Source organism: Eumetopias jubatus, unplaced genomic scaffold, assembly GCF_037043125.1.
Source record: "Eumetopias jubatus isolate StellerSeaLion01/CBP00866 unplaced genomic scaffold, mEumJub1_p1.0 scaffold_4, whole genome shotgun sequence".
Classification (NCBI taxonomy): Eukaryota; Metazoa; Chordata; class Mammalia; order Carnivora; family Otariidae; genus Eumetopias; species Eumetopias jubatus.
In genome coordinates, this window is record NW_028274810.1 from 141,296,396 (window position 1) to 141,324,356 (window position 27,961).

The 27,961-nt window shown below is 34.6% G+C and overlaps 1 protein-coding gene across 41 annotated transcripts in view; it reads right to left on the minus strand.

The window, feature by feature from the left end:
• The window catches only part of RIMS2 (regulating synaptic membrane exocytosis 2), a 585,834-nt gene that overhangs the window by 357,922 nt on the left and 199,951 nt on the right, over nucleotides 1-27,961 (minus strand). For 15 of the 41 annotated variants that reach the window (XM_028110034.2, XM_028110028.2, XM_028110099.2 and 12 more), the window contains exon 1: nucleotides 11,202-11,323. The exons of the other annotated variants lie outside the window; for them this stretch is intronic. In XM_028110034.2, the coding sequence (XP_027965835.1) occupies nucleotides 11,202-11,323 (122 nt within the window). Of the gene's footprint in view, nucleotides 1-11,201; nucleotides 11,324-27,961 lie in introns of those variants that run through there. 41 annotated transcript variants of the gene reach the window in all.

Consider the following 27,961-nt stretch of genomic DNA (forward strand, 5'->3'; position numbering starts at 1 on the left):
ATTCGACACCCCTACGTAGACTGGCGCAGGAACAAAGAGCAGAGCCTGGGGCTTCCCCTGTCTGCAGAGCAAAACCAGTGGGCTTACCTGACCAGAGAATTCAGTGCATACTCTGGGCTGATTTAGGTCCCCAAACAACTAGCTACCACAGGTCCTGGGTCCTGCCAGGACAAGAAAGCTAATTAATAGCCGCATCTCGGGGCACCTGGCTAGCTCAGTCCATAGAACTATGTGCGGCTCTTGATCTAGGGGTCATGAGTTTGAGTGCCACATTGGGTGTAGAGATTATTTTTTTTTAATATTAAATAGCCCCATGTGGTACTGAATGAGGTAACCACTCTTGACCATCTAGTAATCCTGACCAGAGAATTCAGGCAACCATGGAGCCCAACGTACAGCCTCACTTGAGTAGGGAACCAAGCCAGCAGTCCTATCTAACTGTTCTCAGCCAGCAGCACACACAACCCCATCCCAGTCCTCAGAACTCAAACAGCTGCCTCAACCAAAGACAGGCCATAATATCAGGCACCACCTGCCCAAGAACAGTAGACAGACCCAGACCCAGAAACCCAAACTCAGCTGACTGGTGAAGAACTGTCTCTGCCAAAGCAACCCTGTAAACTTTGGAAGAGAAGCCCAACTACTCAAATGTGCAGATGCCAACATAAGGAATCAAGGATCATGAAAATCAGGTAAATATGACACGACTAGAGGAAAGTAACAAGTTCCAGTAACAAACCCTTATGAAATAAACATCTATAAACTATCAAAGAAGTCCAAATAATCCTCTTAAAAAAGTTTAGTGAACTACAAGAAAACACAGACAACTAAAAAAAAAAAAAAAAAGGAAAACAATGCATGAACAAAAAAAGAAGTTTAACAAGGAAATAGGAACCATAAAAAAAAAAGAAAGAAAACTGAAGAGAAATACCAGAGCTGAAAAATGCAATAACTGAACTGAAGAATTCAATAGAGAATTTAAAAAGTAGACTCAATCATGCAAAAGAAAGAATCAGTGACCAGGAAGATAGGACGTTGGCAATTAGTCAGAGGAGCAAAAAGAAAAAAGGAATGAAAAAGAATGAAGAAAATCTGTGTGGATTATAGGACACAATGAAAAGGAACAATATTCGCATCACGGGAATTCCAGAACAGAGAGGGATAGGGACAGAAAATATACTCAAAGCAATAATGGCTGAGAACTTCCCAAACCTGAGGAGAGAAATGGACATCTAGATCCATGAGGCCAAAGGACACCAGATAAGTTGAACCTGAATAGGACTATATCAAGACACATTATAATTACATTGTCAAAAATCAAAGACAAAAAATTTTAAGAACAGCAAGAAAAAAAAAAAGGGAGAGAAGTTACATATAAGGGAATCCCCATAAGACTACCAATGGATTTCTCAACAGAAACTATTCAGGCCCAGAAAGAATGGGATGACATATTCAAAATATTAAAAGAAAATAACTGTCAACCAAGAATTCTACACACAGTGAAGCTGTCCTTCAAAAATGCAAGGGGAACAAAGACTTTCCCAAACAAGTAAAGGTTGGGAGAGTTCATTACCACCAGACCTGCCTTACAAGAAATGCTAACCATACATCCAATAAGAGGTCAACTTCCAAAATATATATAAAGAACTCATACAACTCAATAGCAAAAAAAACAATGCAGTTAAAAAAATGGGCAAAGGTTCTGAGTGGACATTTTTTCCAAAAAAGAAACATTTAAGGCCAATAAGTATATGAAAAGATGCTCAACATCACTAGTCATTAGGGAAATGCAAATTAAAACCACAACAGAATATCATCTAATGCCAGTTACAATGACTATCATCAAAAAGACAAGAGATAACAAATGCTGGCATGGATGTGGAGAAAAGGGAACCCATGTACACTGTTGGTGGGAATGTAAATTGGTGCAGTCACTATGGAAAATAGTACAGAGGATCGTCAAAATATTAAAAATAAAACTACCTTGTGATCCAGCAATTCCACATCTGGGAATATATCCAAAGGAAATGAAAGCACCAACAAAAAAACTTCTGCACCCCATGTTCATAGCAGCATTATTTATAATAGCCAAGATATGGAAACAACCTAAGTGTGATATATAGCATGGTGACTATAGTTAACAATACTGTATTATATATTTCAAAGTTGCTAAGAGACTAAATTAAAAAAAAAGTTCTCACCACAAGATAAAAAAAAAGTGTAACTATGTGTGGTGATGGATGTTACTAAACTTATTTTAGCAGTCATTTTGCAATATATACATACATCAAACCATTATGCTGTATATCTACAACTAATAAAAGGTTATATGTCAGTTATGTCTCAATTTAAAAATAATTACTTTAAAAATGAAAACAGAACCATGAGCCAAGGAATGTAAGAGGCCTATAGAAGCTGACAGCAGCCCCCAGCTGACAGCCAGCAAGAAAAAAGGGACCTCAGTCCACAACTACAAAGACCTGGGTTCCCAACAATGTTAGTACACTTGGATGTAGATTCTTCCCATGACCTTCCAGATAAGAGCCCATCTAGCTGACACTGTGATCCAGCTTTGTGAAACCCTGAGCAGAGAACTCAGATGACTCTGCCTAGAATTCTGACCTACAGAACTGCAAGATAAAACTGGGTATTGTTTTAACCCACTAAGCTTGCAGTGATAGAAAACTAATATATGATACACTCACATTAAGTGTTTTATAAAGTAATAAATCATTTTTTTAAGTAGTCTCCATGCTCAGTGTGGAGCCCAACTCGGGTTGAACTTGAACTCAGGACTCTGAAATCAAGACCTGAGCTGAGATCAAGAGTCGGGTGCTCAGCCAACTGAGGGACCCAGGAGCCCCATGAATCTTTTTGACATAAGCCAACATAAACAAAAGTAACTTTAAAAAGACAATTAAAAGATTAATGCTCATGCATGGGGCGCCTGGTTGGCTCAGTTGGTAGAGCATGCAACTCTTGATCTCAGAGTCATGAGTTTGAGCCCCATGTTGGGTGCAGAGATTGCTTAAAAAAATAATAAAATAAAATTTAAAAAGATGAATGCTCATGCAGGTGAAGAATTCCACATAATCTTTGGACTGTATCTAATTGTGGTACCACTTTTCATGAAACTACTCATCTATATATTTGTTGCAACACCAATGGTAAATGCTATAATGAACATTTCTTCAGCTCTGTGGGCTTCATGGGAAACATGGTAATATTCTTTGAAGCACATATTGCTCTTAACTGTATTTTCATCACCAGATTTATATTTTGTGCATATAGTTTTATAACAAGCTGTTCAGTTCTTAGAGAAAAGGTAGTGTATCCTATTTTATGTACACAGAATTTTGTTTCCAAATTAAAATATAACTTCACAGGACCCAAAGAAGTAATGTTCAAAATTCATTGCAAAAAATGCATGGGCATTGGAGAATTTTATTAATTTAAAAGACGGACCATTATTACAAGTAATTATCATCAAATTTTCAACACACACATTTTATTCCTTATACTGTGATCAACATCAGTTGAAGAACTGGTGACTACTCTCACAAAGTGGGATTTCATCTTTAGTCTACTCATTCCCATCAAAAACATCATCAAATTTCCTTTAAAAAATCCACATGGAAATTATCTTTGAAATGGATGCCCACCTAATTAAGAGATGAAGAATAAATATGATGGCTTTTGTGTCTCCATCATATCCAAACAGACATTTTCTTTTACTGATAGATCAGAAATATCAAACTTCTGTTTTCTGTGAAGAAAGTCTGTGCACATGTTGCTCATATTTTACCATTAGCAAAAGTCATTAAAATATGGATGAAATAGAATAGCAAAAAAAGGGTAATTAAAAGTTATGTATTCTCTATATATTCTGATGATACAATATTAATTTAATTAGAACAGGAGGTTCCCAAATTAGCCACCGGACAACTAGCTATCCAATGATTTAGAAAAATATAACATATTATAAACAATGAAGCTATGATTACAAAAGAAACTACAAATATATTTTCTGCCAGCATACTGTTTAATAAATATAATTTAAAATGTTACAGAATTGATTCTTCTTTGGATAATAGCCAAGCAACTCCCATCAAACTAACCCTCCCAAAGATAATAAGTTCTGGACAAAATATGAACAAATAACTATTTGAAGGCCCTAGAAAGTAACAAAAGAAGATAGACACTGGGGTGTAACTGACATTTTAAGAAAGGAATAACTTAGGTATGCTTCCCATTTTTATAACTTAACTAAATCCATTCAGTGCTTGCAGGCTAAATCTATGTTAGAAAATTCAGAATCTTACTAACTTGAAAAACCAGAGGAAAGAGTTTGAGCAAATACAGAAGGTGGAAAGTGAGGGGAAAATGACAAAAAGAAAGCTACAGGAAGGAGAAAGAAATTTCTGTGAATAATAAACACTGCCAAATTTCATGCATGCACAGAAAGACTTCAAGCAGCTCAGCTAAAATTAAAATAATTAAACTAAAATTTCAGCTGCTGTACCTCAAGGGAAACAAAGTCTGTAGCTCAAGTTCAGCCAAGTTAAATTCCTGCTTTAAAAATAATCAGCACTCTTCAAAACAGACTTCACAGTCTCTATACAGTATTGTTAAACATGTCCAAGATAAAATTTAAGATTACTCAATATATTAAGAAATAGGAAAACATGACCCATACTCAAGAGGAAAAGAATCAATGGAGACTGATCAAGAGAAAACTTAGCAGAAAAGAATATCAAAGCTAGAGTATGATAACTATGTTAAAGAAAGTGAAGGTAATATGCTCATAATAAGTTAAAAGACAGGAAATCTCAACAGAGAAATAACCATAAATAAATAACCTTCTAGAAGCTACATAAGAGGATAGTTTCATGACTTAGGGATTGGCAAAGGATTTTTGGACAGCACACAGAAAACAAAAACCCTAAGAGAAAAAAATAATAAATTATAAATATAATAAATTATATTTCATCAAAATTTAAATAAATTATATTTCATCAAAATGTAAACTCATCTAAAGGCATTATTAAGAAAATGAACAAGCAAAAAAAAAATGAGCAGACAAACCACAGACTGGGAGAAAATATTCATGGAGCACATATCTGACAAATGACTGATATCCAGGTAGATTACAAAAAACTTCTACAACTCATTAAGAAAAACCTAATTTTTTAAAAAATTGAACAGACTTCACAAAGGAAGATGTACAACTGGCCAATGAACATATGAAAAAGTGCTTGACATTGTACAAAATCATATCATAAGGAAATGCTATTATACACTCACTGGAATGACAAAAATTAAAAAGACACATCATCAAAGGTTGGACACTGTGTGGAACCACCAAAACGCTCAAACATATTTGGTAGGAATTTAAAATGAACAACCCCTTTTTAAAATGGTCTGCATTCTAAAACTAAACATACATCATCTACCCTGTGACCCAAGAACTCCTCTTCTAGGTATTCATGTAAGAGAAATAAAAATAAATGACCACAAAAAAGACTTAATTGAGAGTAAGTATATTCATAAAATGGAACACTACTCAGCAATTAAAAGGGAAAAAACTACTCAGGCGTGCAACAACATGGATAAATATATTTAAGTTATGCTGATTAAAAGTATTTTATAAAATAATACATTCTATGACTTCAATTATACGAAGTTCTAGAATGGACTAATCTATACTGAGGGAGAAAAAAACAGAACAGGCTGGGAGAAGCCAGTATGGACTAGAAAGGTGCATGCAGGATATGACAAGTGTTGGAATTCAGAGATTAATAAATATATAATCCTCTTAACTCAAGAACTCACAATGCAGTGATTTTACCAATATCACACAGCCAGTAAGTAGCAGACCTACGATATGAACATGAGTTCCATGTTCAACACTACACAGCATAAAGCTAACACAATATTGATAGAAAAATCAGGCACAGATCAATTCTTGACTAAACACGGCAGCTCTCCTTGCCATTTTCCATTACCTCTATCTCTGACGTTTCAAAGGTCACACCGTGAGATGGAAAGTTTAAAGGAGTTGAAATGACAAGTCCTGAGTTTGATTTTAAGTAAGCAGCTGAAAATTGTTTCTAGAACCTAATGTCCCACTTTCTAAATCAGAGCTGCTCTACTTTTATCTGCTTTACCTACTGAGGTACATTCTGAAGGAAGTATTCTCTGGTAAAAACAAAAAACAAACAAAAAGCATAGTTTGAAAAACATTAGGCGAAAGAAAGCCATCTGCAATGGCTTTTCCCATTTGCCCAAATAGAAGTGTTCACACACATTTCTGAGATATTTAAAACTTCTCAAATTCAGAAGCCTAACTCAAATTATGGATCGGTTCTGGGAATTCTTTTGTCATACACATGAATCTTTGTATGTAACTGATAAGTGAATATGAATATGAGAGCTCGTAGCACATATGAAATGAATTCATTTTACTAATTGGTGAATAGTGCCAACACTAAACAGAAAGTTTACCGATAATTATCTTGAGTTTTCTAAGATCCTTCATGAGCACATAAAACTTGGTAGCAAATAAGCACAGTTAACATTTACCTGTCAGTCATCAACAAAAACAGTAGCTTTATAAAAATGTTCCCAAAAAGAAAATATTTAAAAACTGTATATCACTGTCAGAGTAAGTATCCGTACTAACAATTGTGGTCTATAGCTAAGGTCTACAGTAAATATTCTAGTAAAAATACATATGATACACATTCATGAATCACAGGTCATTTTGATTAGAAACAAATATAAAGAGAGAATTGTTAAGATGAGCTTTTATAACTATATGTAATTATTAGTTTTATAATACTTAGTATGTAGATTTAACAAGGTTAAATAAATATGTGCATCTGTGTGTTTGTGTACACATGTGCACGTGTGTATCAGACTACTGGGGGGTGGTTTACACTTCAGAATAAAGACGGTTCATAAAAAAATCTTCCTATAATAGAAAATCAATTGTGCTAGATCATACCAACTCCAAACAACACATACTGTGCAGACTGCAGTCTCAGAGCTATGAAAAGTAAGCATGCTGTTCTTTTAATGTCAAAGTAGTCATTAATGTGCCATGATGAATAACAGGAGTCTATGCCAAAAATCCTGAACACAAATTGATGGCTTCATTATAAACCAAAGCAAGAGTAAATGCTATGTAGGGAACTAAATACTTCTCACCAAAAATACTATGAGACTAAATAATTAAACATTTATTTTGCAAGATCGAATTTTAAACAATATTAATGTTCTAGATTTGTGAAAATTTGTCAGTGGAAAAGAGTCCATTTGCCCTAGGTAATTTCAAGCCTTACATTTCATTTTTATAGAGTGGCCCTGTAATTTATCATCAAATAGCAATGCTTTCGAGAAGTACTAACAATAATTAGTGGAGGATGGCAAGCATAAAATGGGGCTACTCCAGGCAAACCAGATCATATGGTTACCTTCCTAGGAATTGAAAACACCAACAAATCCAAATATCCTTTGGTCTGTTAAGTTCTTTGTAATCTTACTTTGAAATATGGAAGTCTGCTTATCTCATGAGATGTATATGGAAGGGAGAGAAAGATTGTCTCTAATGTCTATTCTGAGTACATTCCAGTCCTAGCATGCCCCTGTGTGGCCAGCCGGCACAGCAAATTCACCTGCACCCATTTAGTCACAAAGAAAAAAATCACATCTGGAAAAAAACCCAGAGATTTCTTCACCATACAAGAGAGATTACTAAAAATCAGTAAATGGAAAAACTTGAAAGATATTAAGTACATTTTTCCACAAGTTTTATCACAAAAGATAGTCATCATTATCATGTATTTGAATACTGCTCAAAGCAATTGATTACTCAATGCAGCGAGCTCTGTTAAAAACCTATCTGCTAGCATCCCAATATTTACGTTTGCTTCCCTAGACAAGATCACATAATGAACTTAGTACTTGAGGATTTTTTTATTGGCAACAAAAGCAATTATCTTTGTATTTGACTAAATATTTCATTTGGAAAATGAGTTTACAGTAAGAAAACTTGATAACAAGAATTTAAATTAAAGCGGCATTTCATCAAAACCTTCAAATGGATTTATGTAGGATGCAGATACTGATTTTTTTTTCCTTGCTTTACCTTCAATTGTTTCATTTTAGTTGTAAAAGCACAGAGGATATCTTGCCACCTCCTTTATGCACTGAAATGGTACTCAAGAACCACAATGATAAGAGAATAAGCTAAGAACTTTCAGTACGAAACATAAGGGTCATTCTATATGGCTTCCAACAACAAGTCTAAAATATTCTAAAGATTTTCACTCATAAATAAATTTCAATTATTCATTTGATAATAAAATACTTTAACAATCTATATTCATAAACAGTTTTAGTAATTTACCGTCCATAAAATATTCCTGGTGTATTTAAAATCTTGGCTCTTTGACAAGTTGACCTGCCAATGTTTTTGGAGTAACTATTATGGGAGATTTTCATCTTTTAACCTTTTATTGCTTATATGTCATAGTAGTAAACTGCCCTACCATCTGAAACCTGATGAAAGTTGAGTTGCAGATTTCAGGATATAATTAGTTACCTAGGAAAAGTCTAAAGAATATTACTTGAAAGGGTCCCCTCAATGATACATCATCTACAACTGATGTACAGTACTATTCTAGTAATTTCTCCTTGAAAGCAATTCAGAAAAAAATATAATCTAATTGTCCATATCTATGATGTTATTTTTCTATCAGCTTAAAGATCATACTTTATGTCACAACACAAATACTGAATATTTCATTTCAACTAGTCCAAACAATTAAATGATTACTAAACATGTTATAACATCAAAACTGCTCTTTCCATAGAGATAGTTACATAATTGATGCTTCAAATCGCAAGACCATTAATGTCCAGTCCACAAGGTTGAAAGGCTCATTTATTTAGGAAGATTTCTAAAGTTGTAAGATCATATCTTCTGATGACATACTAGGGTCATTATTTTTCCATGACTTTTCCTTCAGGAATGATTTTTTAGTCTAAATCTTACTTTCTAATTCAATGCTAACTGAAATGTTGATGTCAAGGCATTTGTATTTTTTTAAAGAATCTAAGCAGGGAAAGAGTTCTAGAAGACCACTTATATCTCATCTGAACACAAAGTAACCAAAACGTTAAAATATGTGGAGACACTGAGAGTTATATAAACTTACTTTCACTCTTCAAATAACCATTTGCATAACTGGTTTTGACTGATTTTAAAAGGAAATCGAGTAGGTGATTATTTATGAAAATCAATAGATCTGCATGTGAAAAAATGTCATTTGTTTTTTGAAGACTAAGAAGTTGAGAACACAGAAAGTAGGTATATTTTTTCCCCTAAACCAGAATAAATTTTTTATCGATTAAGTGGTAGTTTCAGATAATCTTAGATAAAAAATCAAAGCAAGTTAAATAAGACTGGTCTTATAGAAGCATCAGAAACCACATTTTAATATTTAATTGCAAAAACATAAAATGCTAGATTTTTAATAATGAGAGCAATGCAATTATAAGCATGCCAATAATAAAAGAAACTTGAAGCTAAAACAAAAGCATAATGATAGGGATCCACAATCCCGTCAAAATATAGATATTCTCACATTTTAAAACTAACATTTCCTTTAAAACTAATTCCATGCCATACTGTTCACAGCACAATTTCTAATGTGAAAATACACCCAGACTTTATATTAATATATTTAAACACATAAATTCTTGGCATTAAGAAAAGATAGGAATCAGGCAAAGAGAAGATTTATAAAGGATGAGTACAAATCCTAAAACTCTGGTAGCTCCAGGTCATGGAAATTTTAAGAAACCCATACTGCCTCCTCTATTTAAATATAACATGCAACACAGATTATTTCTACCATAAATTACAGATACTCAAGACTCAAGTGATATATTACTAAATTAAAAGCCCTAATATCTACATCATATCATAGCATTTCATACACTGTTATATACTTTATCTAAAAACTAAACATAAAATAAAATTACTCAATTGAATAGAACTGTACTGAGGAAAGAAGTGAAATTTTATTAAAAAAAACAAAAAAAAAGATGTTATTCCATATTCAGTGAAAAGGTCATAGATATATTTATCATCAGTAAACATTTTAAATGCCAACAAATTTTAAAAGCCTCCTTTTCATTTGCTAAATTAAGACACATACTGTGTAATAGGTTTTTTTAAAATCTCTAAATAGGCTGCCTCACATTGTTCAGAAGAGACCAGCAGAACCATTCAATATTCTATGCACTATTAGTTCTCCCTCAATTTCCAGAAGGTTTAGTGCATTATTATCATGTTCACAGAATTTCTTTCTTAGGCTTTCTCCACATATATTTAGTTAAAATGGGATCTTTTCTATAGGAGGTATATAACATTAGAAATTCTCACAATACAAACAACTGGGTAATAAAACTGCATTTTAAAAGCCTTCTTTAATGGGCTGTCTCTTTTAGTGTAAGCCAGAGAAACCGTCTAAAACATATGTTCCTAATTTAACAATCTTCACCACACACACACACACACACACACACACACACACACACACACACAAAATGATGAGGTTGAAGAAACAACAGGAATTTATAACAAAGCATCCTTTCAAACTAGCCGACCAAATACAAAGCATTATTAGCAGTTTGATAATATAGCTTGTTTAAAAGTGATTATTGATCTACCCTGCATAGAGAAATGTCTCAGACCCAGGAAACATCTTCCGCATGTTTTACAAAGAGATGCATGACTACTAATTCACATTTTCCAACAAATCACATATGATTATATATTCCCATCCTATATATGCATTGTAATCACTGCCATGATCACAAAGGAAAAAAAAATCTATCAGGCATTTTAAGTTAAGCATCTTATTTATTAGAAAATGAAATCATGAAACAGTCTGTGTTACGTTTCAGAGGTCAAACCAGTTAAATTTAAGATGCTTTTGGTGCCTTGAAGTAAGCTTATTTTCCTTCCTAAAATCAATTAAGAAGAATACTGTATAAAATTTTATATGTATGGTAAAAAGACAACAGCCTTATAATACTAATATTTCAATACAGAAAAATTTTTATAGACATACAAGATTATTATTCCGAAAATATCAATGCCAAAAGAAATACAGTTTAGCTTTACTCACCTTGCATTGTTCAATGTTTGTCCAAAAAGCTCATTTTGTAAAATATTTGGTGGGGATGAGAAAACCCCATGAAAATGAGATAAAACAGAATTGCAGACCTGGCGCAATGTCTCAAATTGCATTTTCTTTCCTTTTTTTTTTTCCTTCTCTTATTTTTCCTTACCACCTGTCTTTAAAGTCATCTATTTGCAGACACCATCAAATAAAAACATGCCAATCAAGTTCCATATTTCTCCTGAGCTCTGTAGAAACTGTGCTTAAATGAGCAGAGGTTGATAGTTAATTGTACAGTCATTATTCTTCTAATTCAGTCGTGGAAGATTCAGTACCCGTACAGCTTTCGGCTTTCTCCTGACTGTAGCAAGAATTCTAAACAGCAGTAAGCTTTTTGGGCATTCCCAGCTGAAGTGTGAAGCTGAGCTGCTTTCATGTACTCTACTCATATTTCTCTAAGCCTATTAAAAACACGCAATGAATAGATGCTGTCGTCAGGAGTTTCAGCACATCTGGCTGCCAGCAATAAAATCTCAAAAGTAATAAAAATGGGGACAAGGTATCTTCTCAATGTTGCTACTGGGTAAGAGGAAGAGAAATTATGCATTTCCCAAGCCTTTCTTCTTTCCCTGAAAAACGAGTAACTCCAGCCACAGAATATGTAGGTCTCTTCACTGTGAAGCCTGCTGCATAGGACAGAACACTCTAAAAATAAGTGGTATATCCTTCTTTTGATATCACAAAGCTATAAAAATATGACAGACAATAGGGCTTTTATTGCCCACATTTATAGTGCTGCTTCCAAAGAGACATTTGGAAGACTTACTCGTCTTAATTTCTTAGTTAATTTTAAAATGTCTTCATTTATCCTTAAAGTGAATAATGTTCAATCCAGTCCCTTTCTAAGGGCCATACATAGTGACTACATGATTATCTGTGCGAAGAAATTTGTGCATAGAAAAAAATTATCCTCTATCAACTAAAATTCACTTAAGCAGCACACATTAAATATGAACTTCTCCACAAATTTTTTTAAAAAAACACACAACTAAGCCCAGAGAGACTTTATAAATTATTATTAACTTATTTCAACAAATGGTAGTCATAGCACTTTTCAGAAAGGAATATTTCCTGAAGGCTCCAATTCTCTTAGAGTGCCTCAGAGCACCATCCATTCTCAAAAGAGTAATTCTGGTTTAGATAAAATCTTAGGCTATTCTATAGCCAGATGCGTCCATCTTTCTACAAAAGAGGCTCTAAAAGTAGTGTATAAACCAAGTTTTAAAAATCAACTCCCTTATAGAGATAATTAATATATTTATTAATCTTTAACTGCTCCTAAACCATGACATTTCTATAACAGATCTATCCCTTTTAGCCCTTTTTACACCTCAACTTTTAGCCTTAACCCCTTCTATCCCCTTCCACACAGGTACCACTATCAATAAATAGGCACTTAAATACACTAAGAAGTTTTTTTAAAAACCAGTGACTTCTTTGTTGACATGAATAAGCCCCATGTCACAAAAGAGCAACACAAAATAAACATGCAACAATAAATATTTTTTAATGACACAAAATAAACATGCAATAATGCACATTCTTAAATAATTCATTTCTTTTAGAAACTGAGATGTTTAATTATGGGTTTGGCCCCAACTAAGAGTGCTTATTATTTATTACTTTGTATTTTTATGGGCGCATATTAATCTATTTATGAAACAATAATCATAAAGTATTTTTTGTTTATAAAGTACTTCTATATTTATTTTTTTAATTTTTTAAAGATTATTTATTTATTTATTTGAGAGAGAGCACAAATGAGAGCAGGAGCAGGGGAGATAGTCAGAGGGAGAGGGAGAAGCAGACCCCTCCGCTGAGCAGGGAGCCCGATGCAGGGCTCGATCCTAAGACCCTGTGATCATGACCTGAGCCGAAGGAAGACACTTAACCTACTGAGCCGCCCAGGTGCCCCGAGAATTCTAAATTTATTTTATTTAATATCCAGAAAATGTGAGCAGGTTGTAATTCTACTATTGTTTTATAGATGAAAAGAAAGTGAGGCTTTAAAGGATTAGAGATCACACAGCTTGTAAAAATAGAGTATTTGTATGAAGGTCTTTGCTTTGGACTCCATGTCACATGCTCCTTCCTTATCAGTCTATCTTCTATGTATGTACACATATGGGCACAAGCACATGCACGTGCAGACACACACACACACACACACACCTATTTGTGAACAGATCAGTCTCTGTACATGAATAGGAAAACTATCTGCCAGTGACCAAATCAAGAATATTTCAGTTCAAGCAAACATCTCAATTATTTTAACTCACAAGTAACTTTGAATAGGTTTCTTTCCTTTAACTCAAACAGAAGCAACCTGATGTGCTTCAAATTTTTAAGCCTCTGATCATGTTGATTTTTTACATCTATAAAAGGTCAATTTCTATAAGTGAAAACCTATAGTTTTAAAATTCTTAATTTCCAAGTTTATACTATCTGTGATGAATATATAATTTCCAAGCTTATCCTATCTATAATGCATATACGTATGCATGTATATATTTCTCCCTTGTGGGTAGATTCAATTGTTATAAATAATCAAAGCCCTTTCGAAGCAAGTCTGTTAGATAAGAAGGTGATTACACGGCAAAACACTCTTTGTTGCTTAAAAAAAAAAAAAAGTTTCTTTTGTTTCAAAATTGGATCTGAAGAAAGGTCATAGGAAGAGTTTCAAAAAATGGTCTCAGCAATGGGGGCATCACTGGAAGGAACAATAACATGACTTCTTTGAAAGACTAAAGAATATAGCAACTACCTTCCTCAGAGCCTTCTTTTTCAGCTCTTTCCATACAACACACACTACTGGTCAGCTTTCTCTTAGTTCCCTCAACATTCCAGAAGTTATTTCTTTCACTTCCCCAGCCCCTACCAACCTTTCACCTGCTCCCATTCATTCTTAAGGACTGAACTGTCACTTTCTCAAGAAGACTTTCTCTGACCTGGATTAGGTCCCCTATCGCACTCTCGTCATACCCTGTGTTTGTTCTTCATGCATCTGATAAAAGTGTCACTATATATTTACTTGAAAAAAAATGCTTAATTTCTTTCACCTTCAGTCCCATGAGGTTAAGGCTCACATTTTTTTATTCCAGCATAGTGCCTAGTACGGAGTAAGTGCTCAATAAATATTTGTTGAATGAACAGTTGCCTATATTTTACTGAAAAGGTAATTAGCTTTAAGTCACATCCCATAAGTAGGATAGGAAACTGCTCATGGCTCAGTTTGGTTCTTTGCTTCTGTGTTTATTTTAGCCGACCACACCATATTATTTAGCCAACCACACCATATTAGTTCATAAATACAAGAGCAACCAATATTTGCAATCAAAAACACTGTATAACTTGTTGGAATCTCCTGAATATTTTATGAATGTTTATAGCTAATATTTATTTTACATTTTCTATACACTGTAGGCCACAAGTAACATAAATATTGGAGGCTTCTATGAGGACAGAAAGAACATGGCACTTGGAGCTTAATGGCCTGGTTTAAGTATTAACTCCAAACCTAACCAGCCATTATACCTCAGGACATTCGCTTTATACATCCGGGCTATGGTTTTTTCAAACTACGTCATTTACCTCACAGGGTTATTATTGTACTTCAACATGTAATGTATATAAATACATTTTATAAACTCTAAAGTACATACTAATTGGAAGTAGCCTCACTATGAGCTACCTAAGGAATCAAATTATTGGAACCAAGATTCTAACAATAATGTTCAGGTATCTTTTATTTATCATATTTATTCATGCATTTCTTGGTGCATTTATTCACAAATTTCTTTGTACAAGGCTCTATCCCTCTGTCTGTTAGATATTGACAGGATACAATGCTTACACTTACTTCTTTCTGGGAAAATTAGATAATTAACTCTATATTTACACTGAGTCCAGCAGAGAGGCATTAATTCTCACAAGTGATGTAGATGGTGGAAACTTGGCTGTACTATTAGAATCTTTTAGCACCTCACTGGTAATGAAAAGCTAATTAGAGTTCTCCCAGAAGAAGAGGTGTTAAGAAACTCTTAGCAGCAAAGGCAATTTTATTAAAGAAGATATCTAAAAGGCTAACCAACACCTGAAAGAGTGTTATCTAAGTCATCAAAAGAATTTAAATGAAAATAATAACAATATAATGTATCTTTGGCCATTAAATTGGCAAAGTCAATTGGCCAGAGGGTCAGAGAATGGGTACACTCTCCTACTATATTTGTTGGTAGAAGTGTACACAGGTAGAACCTTTCTGAGAAATATTTAGTAATATGTACCAAAAACTTTAAAAGTGTCCAAAATCTGAGAGAACACTAGAAGAATAAAACCAATATGTTAATATTGATTATATTTGAGCGAGAACATCACAGATTTTTTTCTTCATTATACTTCTTTATACATGATCCACAAGAAAAGCCCAAAGTTTAATCCACCTACAAGTGGGCAATTTTACAATTACAATGAAATCATAACCATACATGTTAAGTACGATGTTGGCCCATGAACTTTTTCTTAGCAATGCTCAAGTAAGTCAAATACTAGATTATTAGTTTTCACATAATTAGCTATATCCATTAGCAAAGGTATTCTTTGTCAGTGAGTTCCTAAAATTCCGCAATAACTCAAATTGTTTAATTAGTACTATGAAACATCCAAGTGAGAGGAGGAAAAAAAACAGCACTAACATGTTTACATCATCCTCAAAAATACTGGAAGTATAAGATCTTAAAAATTAAAATTACTTAAGAGTGTCTTAGTTTACAAATGCCTAATGGCTGTGGGCTAAATGTCTTAAGAAATTTAACACAAACTCAAAAATTAAATGAAAGAATAAAAATTGAGAACTTACTCTCTTCTAAATTAATAACAACACAAGGCTCTTACTTATTAAGGTTCAATCACTCATGACATATTTCAATTTTATAATTTTAAACATGTCTGGGCTTATTTTGAATTTTTAAGAGTACCAAAGTGTGTCTACTAAAATGCTCCATACATTCAAACATTTAAATATAGCTAATCAATTACAGAAATGATATGATATATAATATGTATAATCCATAACAAAAATCCCAGAAATTCTTTCAAGGAATTTTTCATTTTCTTAAAATACACACCTGTAGCTCTAGCTATATAATTAAAACAACTGCACTGTCTCTTCTGTTGCATTATTCTTGTCCCATTGACTATTTGAAGCACCTGACTGATAAAAATCTAAGGGTTATAGATAAGAAAGATGGTCTAGAGAACAAGTGTCTTCATATGTTTTGCAAATTAATGTCATGCATCGCAAATATTTCCCTGAGGCAAGACCATAGAACCATTCACCTCAGGGATAACAAATAAGCAAATAAAAGGCAGATGATGAAATTTTGAACAAAAGTAGAAAGGAAAAGGCATTCAATAAAGGTAAATTGGCCCGTACTTCAACATAGGGTGGACAGTATATGGTATATCCAGGGATAAGGAGGAGGAAGAATGGTCTAGACTTAAATAAACACACTACAGATCTAGAGATTCCAGAGTAAAATCAGAAAACAGTGGAGTTCAAAATACCTACAGCAGTTTCCATAATAAGTTTTTAAAAACGTGTTGATACTGTTATTTTCTGATACACAAAAAAGTTCTATAGTATTTCCTGGGGCTTGAACTCTATATTATCTTTCCCTAAGTTTTGGCCATTGCTACAGAACAGACTCCTAGCAGTTTCTACCATCTAATACATAAAGGAAAAGGGAAGTATAGTGAAATCCTCCACAAATGCAAGAAGCCTCACCATCATTATCATCTCTGTGATTCCTCTTTCAGGGCCAGAAATATGAGGGCTAATCCTACTACGCTTGGCTCAAGCTGCTTTATTAAGAGAGGTATTACAGGGTTGCTTCAATAGTCCAGTGCCAAGCAGCTCTTACCAGAGTAGTTCCTCCACCTACAAGTTGGCAGCAAAAGGAATTTCTTTTCCATTGGACACAAGAGTCAGGCCTAGACTTAAGCTACAGAATGACAATATCCAGAGTGATTTTATCTAATCTGACACCTAGAGGTTCTACCTGTTAGAAGAGAGAGAACCAAGATCTCTGAAAACACAATTTGGTAAATCCCTCCAGTGTTAGGATTACTAGTTCCAAGTATATATCTCCTTGATAACTATCAAAAGAATCACTGGAAGCAACAAAAATTTCAGGGAGCTATGTCAATATGAATAAGAGCCAACTCAATCTCTAATAGCTACATTCACCAGGAACCACAGTATAAGAAATGTTTATAGCTTTGGGACTCCAAACACTCACACCTAAGCTTGCAAACTGAATGCCCATTGTTACCACATGAAAACTAGAAATAACAATCATTGACACAACTATAAATTTGTTTTAGCAAAATATGGGAGCAAATGGAATACTATGCAATAATACTGGCCTCCAAGAGTTCCCATCCACAATTCCTTTATTTCATGCAATTTCCTTCTATTCATTACATCATGAGCAAATGGAAACATCATAAATACACCAAGATAGTAACTCACTACATATGGATGCAGGGAAATCAATTAAGAAGCTAAAGCATTAGTCAAAGCAAGACATTAGTTGGCTTCGGTTAAAATGATTACAGTATGATGCAGACAAAGAAGGACTGAAAAAGTAGATGTTGAATCAACAGGACATAATGACTTATTTGCCACAGGGATGGGAGGTAGTGTACAAAGGTCAAGAGTGGAGTCAAAAATGACTCTCAGATTTCTCTCTTAACTAACCAAGCAGATAGTTTTAAAATTTGCTGAGACAGAAAATGCTAAAGGAGGAGCAGACTGAGGGAGAAGGAAAAGGAAGATGATGAGTTGTTGAATTTAAGAAGCATGCAAGATAGCTAAAAAACCAAACAAGTAAGCAATTGGACATGTCACTCTAGAGTTTAGAAGAGAGTTCTCATCTAAAGATATAAATTCAGGAAGCATCAGCATGTCAGTAATGATTTCAATCAAGTAAGTAAATGAGATTACACAAAGAGAAAGTTCAAAATGAAAAGAGGAAAAAAAGTTTAAGACAGAACACAGGGAAACTAAGTTCCACATTAAGCCATCAGGTAAAGAAGCAAGTAAAGGAGAAAGAGGAGGAACAACCACAAAAGTAGGAGGAAAATCAGGAGAGTGTGGTGGCCTAGAAGCTAATAAAAGGCAATGTTTTAAGAAGAATGGTATGATCAACTCTCTGTTACGTATCCTGTCATTTGGAATTTGAATAATTACCATTTGTGACCCTGTGCTTCAAACCAATTCTGAAAAGAGCTCTTTTGGCCTGAAATCACTCACTCCACAGGACCCAAACCTGGCCTATGAAAACAGACCAAGAACAGACATCTAAGCTTCCTTCATCAACCCCACTTTTCTCACGTGGTGGAAGGTATGCAAACAAAATTTTTAGTCTTGGTTCAGCCAAAGCAGAAGACCTTATGCAAATAAACTCATGCAAATCTACAGGTATATTGATCCAATGCTACCAACTTAAAAATACAATTAGATATGCCTGGCCTTAGAAATGAACCAAGATCAAGATTAATCAGAGAACCCAGCTACTTATGAGTGCAGGTGATTAAGCACCAAATTTGAAAGTAGAAAGGAAAGTATAAAACAAACAAGACCTATTCTATCAATTTTCCATCTAGCTTTCCCTTTTCCTTACAAGCTCCTTCTTAAAATATTGGGTTTATCTATTATTGAATCTAGTTTAGAAGCCTCTTGGTTCTAATGATATTTGTTATGATGAAGAATAACATTTATTTTATGTGTGAATCAAGTCACAGTGATTTCATTACTGTTATTTCCTATCTTAAAAGAACCTCCCTTGATCCCACATTCCTTTCTAGGTACTGCTCCATTTTTATGATCCTCTTCACAACAAAGTTTCTCAAGGAGTTGTTTATAGTTGCCATTTCTACTTCCTCATTTCACATCCTCTTCTCAATTCCAACTCTAATATTCCATCAAGATTCTGCTCACCAATGACTTCCATGTTGCCAAATTCAAATGCAATTCTGTTCTTTTCTCTTTTTTAAAGTGTTTTTTTTTCAATTCCACTTAGTTAACATACAGTGTTATATTAACCTTCATCTCTGTTCTTTTCTTAACATGAACTTTAACTTAACATGACTTCCCTCCACAGCATTTGATACTGATACTATGCTGTCCATGGCCCTTTAACCATTTTTTGTCCTCTTCATTCTTGAAATACATTCTCCTGATTTTCTTCTTGCTCAGTGGCAATTTTTTCTCAGTGTCTTTTGCCAGCCCTTACTCCTCGCTTAGACTTCTAAATGTTGGGAATGTCCACGGCTCTATTGTGACTATGTTATGGATCTCTTCTGTTCATTTTTTTTTTTAAGTAAACTCTATCCCTAGTATGGGACTTGAACACACGACGTCAAGTTCAAGAGTTGCATGCTCTACCAACCAAGCCAGCCAGGTGCCTCCACACCTTCTGTTGTTTAATCTACATGCTCTCCCTATGTGACTTAGATCCATAGCCTTACATACCTTGTATAGTTTATACCTTTTTGTCCTTATCTTTCCCTAGAACTCTAAACTGATATAACTGTCTGTCAACTTGACATCCCCAAATGGAAATCAAAAGGTCATCTCAAATATATGGCCAAACAAAATTTCTGATTTCCTCATCCAAACTGTTCCTCCTCAGTTTTTCCTATCTTGGAACAACACCATGATTTATCTAGGAATTATCCTTGATATCTCTTTTTCTTTTACACTCTACCACCCACCCACATCAATCATTAGGTTCTGTCAACTTTACCTTTGAAATGGAACACAAATCCGTCAAAATTTCCATCTTGGCACTACAATTCACATTCAAGCTACCAATATCTCTCTCAGACTACTTCAACAGCCTCCTAATTTCTCTGCACATCAACATTTGTCCTCTACAACCATTCTCCACACAACAGAATGACCATACAAAAACATTAATAATATTGTCCCTTCCATGTTTAATACCTACAATGGTATCCTATCACATTTAAAACAAAATCTAAACTCCCTCATTTTACAGAAAGTAAGTAACCTGCATTTTTTTGTTGTTGTTGTTCAAGTGGTTGGTGACAAAGTTAGAGTGAGCATCCACATCTCCTTACAGTCCAGTGCTCCTTACACAGTACTGCCATGTCTCTGTCAGTCAGCAACTTCTCATGAATGCTCTCATTTAAAATGTAAGCTAATTTTACAGTTTATAAGTGTCCCCAGAATGCAAAGAAAGGATGATGTGAAAACACAAATAAAAAGATCAATGTAGACTTGGACATAAACATAACTCCAAAATCTCATATTTTTTGAGGGAGTAAAATAAAAAGATGCACCAAAGCACTGGATCAAAATATATTTAGGTAGGAAAGGGAAATATTCCAATGAAAAAAATCAAATTTTCATAATCCTCCCCCACTCATATGACTCGAATTCTTTTTTTTCTTAAGATTTTATTTATTTATTTGACAGTGAGAGAGACAGCGAGAGAGGGAACACAAGCAAGGGGAGTGGGAGAGGGAGAAGGAGGCTTCCTGCCTAACAGAGAGCCCAATGCGGGGCTCGATCCCAGGACCCCAGGATCATGACCTGAGCTGAAGGCAGACACTTAACAACTGAGCCACCCAGGCACCCCACATGACTCTAATTCTTATTAAGCAAAGTCGACTATAAGAAACAGGTTTCTTACCACTTTCCAGACAGTGTTTTTAAATCATACCTCAAGGGGTGCCTGGGTGGCTTAGTTGGTTAGGCAACTGCCTTCGGCTCAGGTCATGATCCTGGAGTCCCAGGATTGAATCCCGCATCGGGCTCCCTGCTCAGCAGGGAGTCTGCTTCTCCCTCTGACCTTCTTCCCTCTCATGCTCTCTCTCTACCATATTCTCTCTCTCAATAAATAAAAATCTTTAAAAAAAATAAGTCATACCTCAAAACTTTCAATCATGTCAAATAATTTACATAAGCAAATTTCAGATATATATCACCTTCACTCATAAATAGCTGGGTTCTCTGATTAATCTTGATCTCGATTCATTTCTAAGGGCCAGGCATATCTAATTGTATTTTCAAGTTGGTAGCATTGGATCAAGATACCTGTAGATTTGCATGAGTTTATCTGCATAAGGTCTTCTGCTTTGGCTGAACCAAAGATTAAAAATTTTGTTTGCATACCTTCCACCAAGGGAGAAAAGTGGGATAAATGAAGGAAGCTTAGATGTTTTGCAGAAAAGTGCAAAACAATTTTATCCAACAGTAAGTTTGAGTACATATATTCTGTAGTCTTGCAGCCATGAAAAATATAAACTTCTTCTGAGAAATGTAAATAAAATTTGTCAATTCTGCTCTATCAACACAAATCAATTCTCATGCAGAGAAAAGGAAGACTAAAATAGTTAAAGCGAATGGATAAAAAGAAAACTCAGTAAGATTTTGAAAATATTACTGAGGAAAAATAAATTGAAAACTAACATCTAAGAAATAGACCAAAAAAATGCTCAGGTGAAAATATATAAAGAGAAAGAAGAACCGAAAAGAAAAAACTAGAAGGGGGTTGTATCAGTAGAGAAGGGGAAGTCACTCTTAAGTTTAATTTTCCAGTTCAAGCACTGTGTAATTATGTAAGCACAGTAAGAACTGTTCCACCAATAACCTTCAAAACCAACCTTGAAAGACCTTTCCAGACAAAGAGCTCCAAATCATACCTCAAAACTGTGTCAAATAATATATACAAGCACTCTTGGGTATATATCACAGAAATAAAAACACTTGGTTATAGGTAACAACAATTTGTTTTCTTTACACTATTTACTTTGGCTGCATTATTAGTTTTTGAAAAAACTAGAGTAGCCACAGATTACTAAAGAAGAAATCCATATGATCTGTATTAATGTTCCTAACAACAAACTGTATGCCAAATCTTAGCATAATAATTGAGCTATCTTGAGATGCATGAGATTAAATCTTTCTTCAGGATTCCTAGGGATAAAAGAGATCACACAATATTAAAACAAAAACACTTACAAGAAATATGCACTAGTGCCATTATTAAGTAATGCACTCACATATACACACAGGCAAAAGTGGACATACACAATTAAAAATAAAGAGACAATTTCTATAAACTTCTTATAAGTTAAAAAAAAAAAAAACGTTTTACAAACTCCTCCTGAGTTTTAAACTAAATCTCTCAAAGGCTACAACACTTTTGTAGGTAGAGACTACAGTCAAAACATGCCAGGATCATTTCTGGAAAAATCCTGTCCCAATTCACTACATATTAAACATATTCTTACCTATTCCTCCTAGAAACTAAATCCATCAAAGATCTTTTACGTCTGTTTATCAAGAGGAGCAGAGAAAATAAACCACATGGACAAACTCAAGGGCAAAAACAGAAATCAAGTGAAAAATAGGGAAAGAAACTGAGAGTTTGTATACTTTAGGTTATCTTATATAATTCTGTGTATACACAATTAAATATTCTATTGGTAATGGAGTAAGAGACTAGTAAAAACATTCTCTAATTTAGCAGTTCTCAAAAGTATAATCTAATGAACTAAGGGGGATCCCCAAGACTCTTTCAGAGGATCTTCAGGGTCAAACTGACAGTCCTAATAATACTAAAACATTATTTCCTTTTGGACTCTCTTTTCTCATGGATTTTAAGGTAGAGTTTTCCAGAGGCTAAATTATGTATGATATCTCAAGATACTGAATACAGAAGGAGATAAAAGAATCCAGCTGTCTTCCACTAAATCAGACATTAAAGGGATTTGCAAAAACATAAAATAATGCCAATTTCCTTACTAAGTTTTTCTTTTCTTTTTGAAATATGTTGTATTTATATGTTATAATATGAAATATGTTGTATTTATATGTTATAGCTATAAAACCAATCCTCACAATCATGGTGGCTTAAAAAATACATTTATTATCTTACAGTTTCTATAGATCAGGAGCCCAAGCATGGTTTAATGGGTGTAATCAAGGTGTTGGCCGGACCACATTTCCTTTGGAGCTCAGGGTCCTTTCCAAGCTCATGTGATTGTTGGCAGAATTCAGTTCCTTGTGACTCTAAGATTGAAATCCCCTTTTCCTGCTTTCAGATCCCAGAGACTCCCCCACAGATCCGACAATGATACTGACTACCATTATTCATGTTATTATGTACTGATAAGCTTAGATGCCTGAATCCTTAAACAATTAAAGATATTAAATAGGAAAATATATCTTTAACTTTATTTAAAGCTTTGACTCCAACTCCCTATTTTTTTTTTAACTCTGGTGAGATATGCTAGACCTTGCACGAGCCTTAAAAAGACTATTCGTGCATCTTAAGCTTCAATATTCAACAAGATAAAGCCAGTGGCTGGCTCCTTAGTCTCACTCTCTTCCCCTGTGATCCTCCAAAGGATACCACCCAATTGTTTTATGCCAGAAATGTCTTATCATATCAACTACGAGATGAAAATATGCAGTGAAAAAAAATGGAAGCAGTTATTTACCTCAAACCAGTTTCATTTATTACCACTTTATTTACTTGACTAAAAGATCTTAAACACTTCTACACTCACCAACCCTTGCCCATCTTAGTATGGCAGTCCAATTTTGTAAACTTTATTCATTACATCCTTGACCAATATCAGAACTGTTTCATTTGGTGTATATCAGGAGAGCCAAAGGGTATGGGGAGAAGTGGGTGAAATGCCCTAGAAGTCAGTATATAACATTAATATCACCATAAAAGCCCAACTACAAATATTCCCATAGTTCACTGTGCAGACTCAAACATACACTTCTGTCAATATATCAGTAACTATACAGGAAAAAACTATACAGCAGAAGATTATATAAGCACGTATGCTAATATTAATTAAGAACTTGTTATAATTGGGGCACCTGGGTGGCTCAGTCATTAAGCCTCTGCCTTCGGCTCAGGTCATGATCCCAGGGTCCTGGAATCGAGCCCTGCATCAGGCTCCCTGCTCTGCAGGAGGCCTGCTTCTCCCTCTCCCTCTCCCACTTCCCCTGCTTGTGTTCCCTCTCTCACTGTCTCTCTCTCTCTCTCTCTGTCAAAAAATAAATAAAATCTTAAAAAAAAGAACTTGTTATAATTTATTAAATTTTATATTTTTATGCATGACTGACTAGAGTAACCCAAGATACTCATTACTGTTGGAATGACTTAAAGTCACAAAAATGGTCATTTTGGTGTTAGCCAATAATTTTCTCAGCAATAGCTTAAAAAAGAGTGCTGCTGGCTAACAAAACCACCACCACTGGCTAACAAATTACTCCATCCTAATGTCTTTCTGGCTTTCCTTTCCTTCTAATTTTACTACTAACGCATTTTCCTTGTTATAATCATCAGTACCAAAACAAAACTATTTAAGTGAATATATGGCACCAAAAGAAGCTTGTTAAAAATGAATTTATAGGGGCACCTGGGTGGCTTAGTCGGTTGGGTGTCGGACTCTTGGTTTCGGCTCAGGTCATGATCTCATGGGATGTGGGATCTGGCCCTGAGTCCAGCTCCGTGCTCAGCAGGGAGTCTGCTTGAGATTCTCTCCCTCTGCCCCTACCCTACTCGGTGTGCACTCTCTTTCTCCCTCAAACAAATAAATAAATCTTTTTTAAAAAAATGAATTTATAGACACTTTTTTTCCCAAAAAATAGTAAGCAACAAGTACCAGTCTAAGTCAATTAAATGTCACTGATTAGGAGAATGAATATTGGCTTATAATATCTGAAGTATGACTGAAGAGCCACTACTTCTAAAGTGACCAGTATAGTCAAGTCATACTCTAAACGAAGTGGGTAACAACTTCCTAAGACTTTGAATAAGAAGGACAAAACAAGTGGACACAAGGCAAAACTTCTGTAAGTCAAGGGAAAATAACTATCACTGAACGTCTCTGTGTGAAAAGTAAAAAGCCACCAAATCCAACCAGAGATGCAGACGAATGAATCCCAAAGATACTAGCAGGTAAAAAAGTGAGTTGAAATTGGAATAAAAGATAGTTCTAAGATGTAGATCACTATGGAACATGGAAAAGTTTAAGTTGGAAAGAAGTATTCCACTAAAATGTTTTATTCTGTCTCCAGCATTTTTAAGAGGAAGATAGAATGATTTTCAAATTATTAGTGAGACATCCCCAGAATGAGTAGAGCTGCCATGGCTTATAAAACTAGACTAGATAATTTTTTTTAAAGATTTTATTTATGTATTTGACAGAAAGAGACACAGTGAGAGAGGGAACACAAGCAGGGGGAGTGGGAGAGGGAGAAGCAGGCTTCCCGCCGAGCAGGGAGCCCGATGCGGGGCTCGATCCCAGGCCCCTGGGATCATGACCTGAGCCGAAGGCAGATGCTTAACGACTGAGCCACCCAGGCGCCCCTAGACTAGATATTTTTTTATCCATATGCTCAAGAATAAATAAGTCACCTGAATAGTTCTATATCTATTGATAAAATTGAATTCAGAATGTTAAAAAACCTAGCCACACAAAAACTCCAGGCACCTGGCATCAGAGGCAAATTCTACCAAACATTTAAAGAAGAAATGATAACACTTGTACACAAACTGTTGCAGAAAACTGAAGATAGAAGATCACTTCCTAACCCAGCTTATGAGGTCAGCATTCCCCAGATACCAAAACAATGATATTACAAGGAAAGGAATCTACATACCAATATCCTTCATGAATATAAATTAAAAATTCTCTAACAAAATATTAGTAAACCAAACCCATCAATAAATAAATAGAATAATACCATAATGACCAAAAGGGGTATCCCAGGAACACAGACTGGTACAACACTTGAGAACAGTACAATTTATTATATAGAGACTAAAAAAGAAAACTCATATTATCATCCCAACAGAGGCAGAAAAAAGCAAGTGACAAAATTCCACAGCCAACCACGATTTAAAAAAAAAAAATTCTCAGCAAACTAATACTGGAAGAGGATTTTTCCTTAATTTCATAAAAGATATCTATGTAAATCCTACAACTAACTTCACATTTGATTGTAAAATATTCAAAGCATTCACCCTAAGTTTGGGAAGAGAGTAAAGATGTCACTGTCACCACCTCAATTTAACATTATAGTGGAGGCACTAGTCATTAAATAGTACCAAAAAATGGAATTTTTTGTAAACCACTTACAAACTAAAAAGTAAGAAATAATGCTGTCTTTTTTACACATGACACAGTATCACCTATGGAAGTCCCGTTTCCGTAGCGTAGTGGTTATCACGTTCGCCTCACAATATCACCTATGGAAAAAATCTCAAGGAATGTTTAAAAAAATAGTGTGGTACTGTCACAGGATAAATAAACCAACAGGATAGAATAGAGAACTCAAAAATGGCCCAACTACATACAGAAATATGTTCTAAAGAGGTGGTACCAAAACCCAGTAGTGGGCAAATGGATTATTTAATAGCTGCCGCTGGGAACCCTGGTTAGTATTACTATATGGGAAGAATAAACTTGAACTGTATTTCACTATAACCATATTATATTCAGGTTGATTAAAGACATATATGAGACAGGGAGAACATAAAAGCTAATAGTAGAAAGCGCAGAAGAATATTTCTACAGTCTTTGAGTGAGGTTGGACTTCTTAATCATGACTAAAAGATCACAAACTATAAAGTAAAAAAAAAAGCAATGAATTTTACTACATCAAAATAAGAAAGTCTGTTCAACAAAGATACTGTAGATGAAAATGATGGGGAGATAATTTTTTCAAATGGGCGAGTAATATAAATAAACAATTCACAGCAATGGCAGTCCAAATTACTAACAAGTATATGAAGGAATTCTTGGTTTTGATGTCACCAGGATATTTCAAATTAAAACAAAAATACCCCTTTATATCTACGAGACTGGTAAAAGGCAAATGTCTGAATCCTATTAACTATTCGTAATTATATGGGATATCATAAACCCTCAAGCACTGCAGGTAGGGGTAAAGGCAGAGCCATTCTTGAAAACAGAACTAGTTAAATAAAGTATACATACCCTATGTTACAGTAATTGCACATCTAGATATACACACTACAGAGGAAGACTTCCATTGGTCCATAAAGAGACATGTTCCAGGATGTTCACTGACTCACTGTTTGCAGTAATGAGGAGTTTTCACATAGCCTAGATTCTCCATCACTAATGGATTGTCAAATAAAATAAGATAGATAATACTAGAAATATACCACTACTGCTGTCATTACGAATTTAGTGATTTAAAAAAATACCAGTTTATTGTCTCAGTTTTGTAGGTCAGAAGTCTAGTAGAAGCTTCAACGAACTAAAATCGAGGTACTAGCTGAATTCCTTTTTGGAGACTCTAAGAAAGAAACTTTTTTTTTTTTTTTTTGCTCATTCACATTGTTGGCAGAATTCAGTCCCTTGAGGTTGTGGGACCAAGGTCACCATTTCCTTGCTGGCTGAAATTGAGAGTGGTTCCTAATTTCTAGATGCTGCTGAAGTGACTCTTGGCCCCCTTTCTCCATCTTCGAAGACAACAATGGCCAGCCAAGTCTGTCAGGCTTTGAATCTCTCCCTATCTCATCTCTTTGACCCAGTCAAGAAAGGTTCTCCACTTGGAAGGACTCAAATGATTAGACTGGACTCACCTGGATAATTCAGGATAATATTCCCATCTCAAA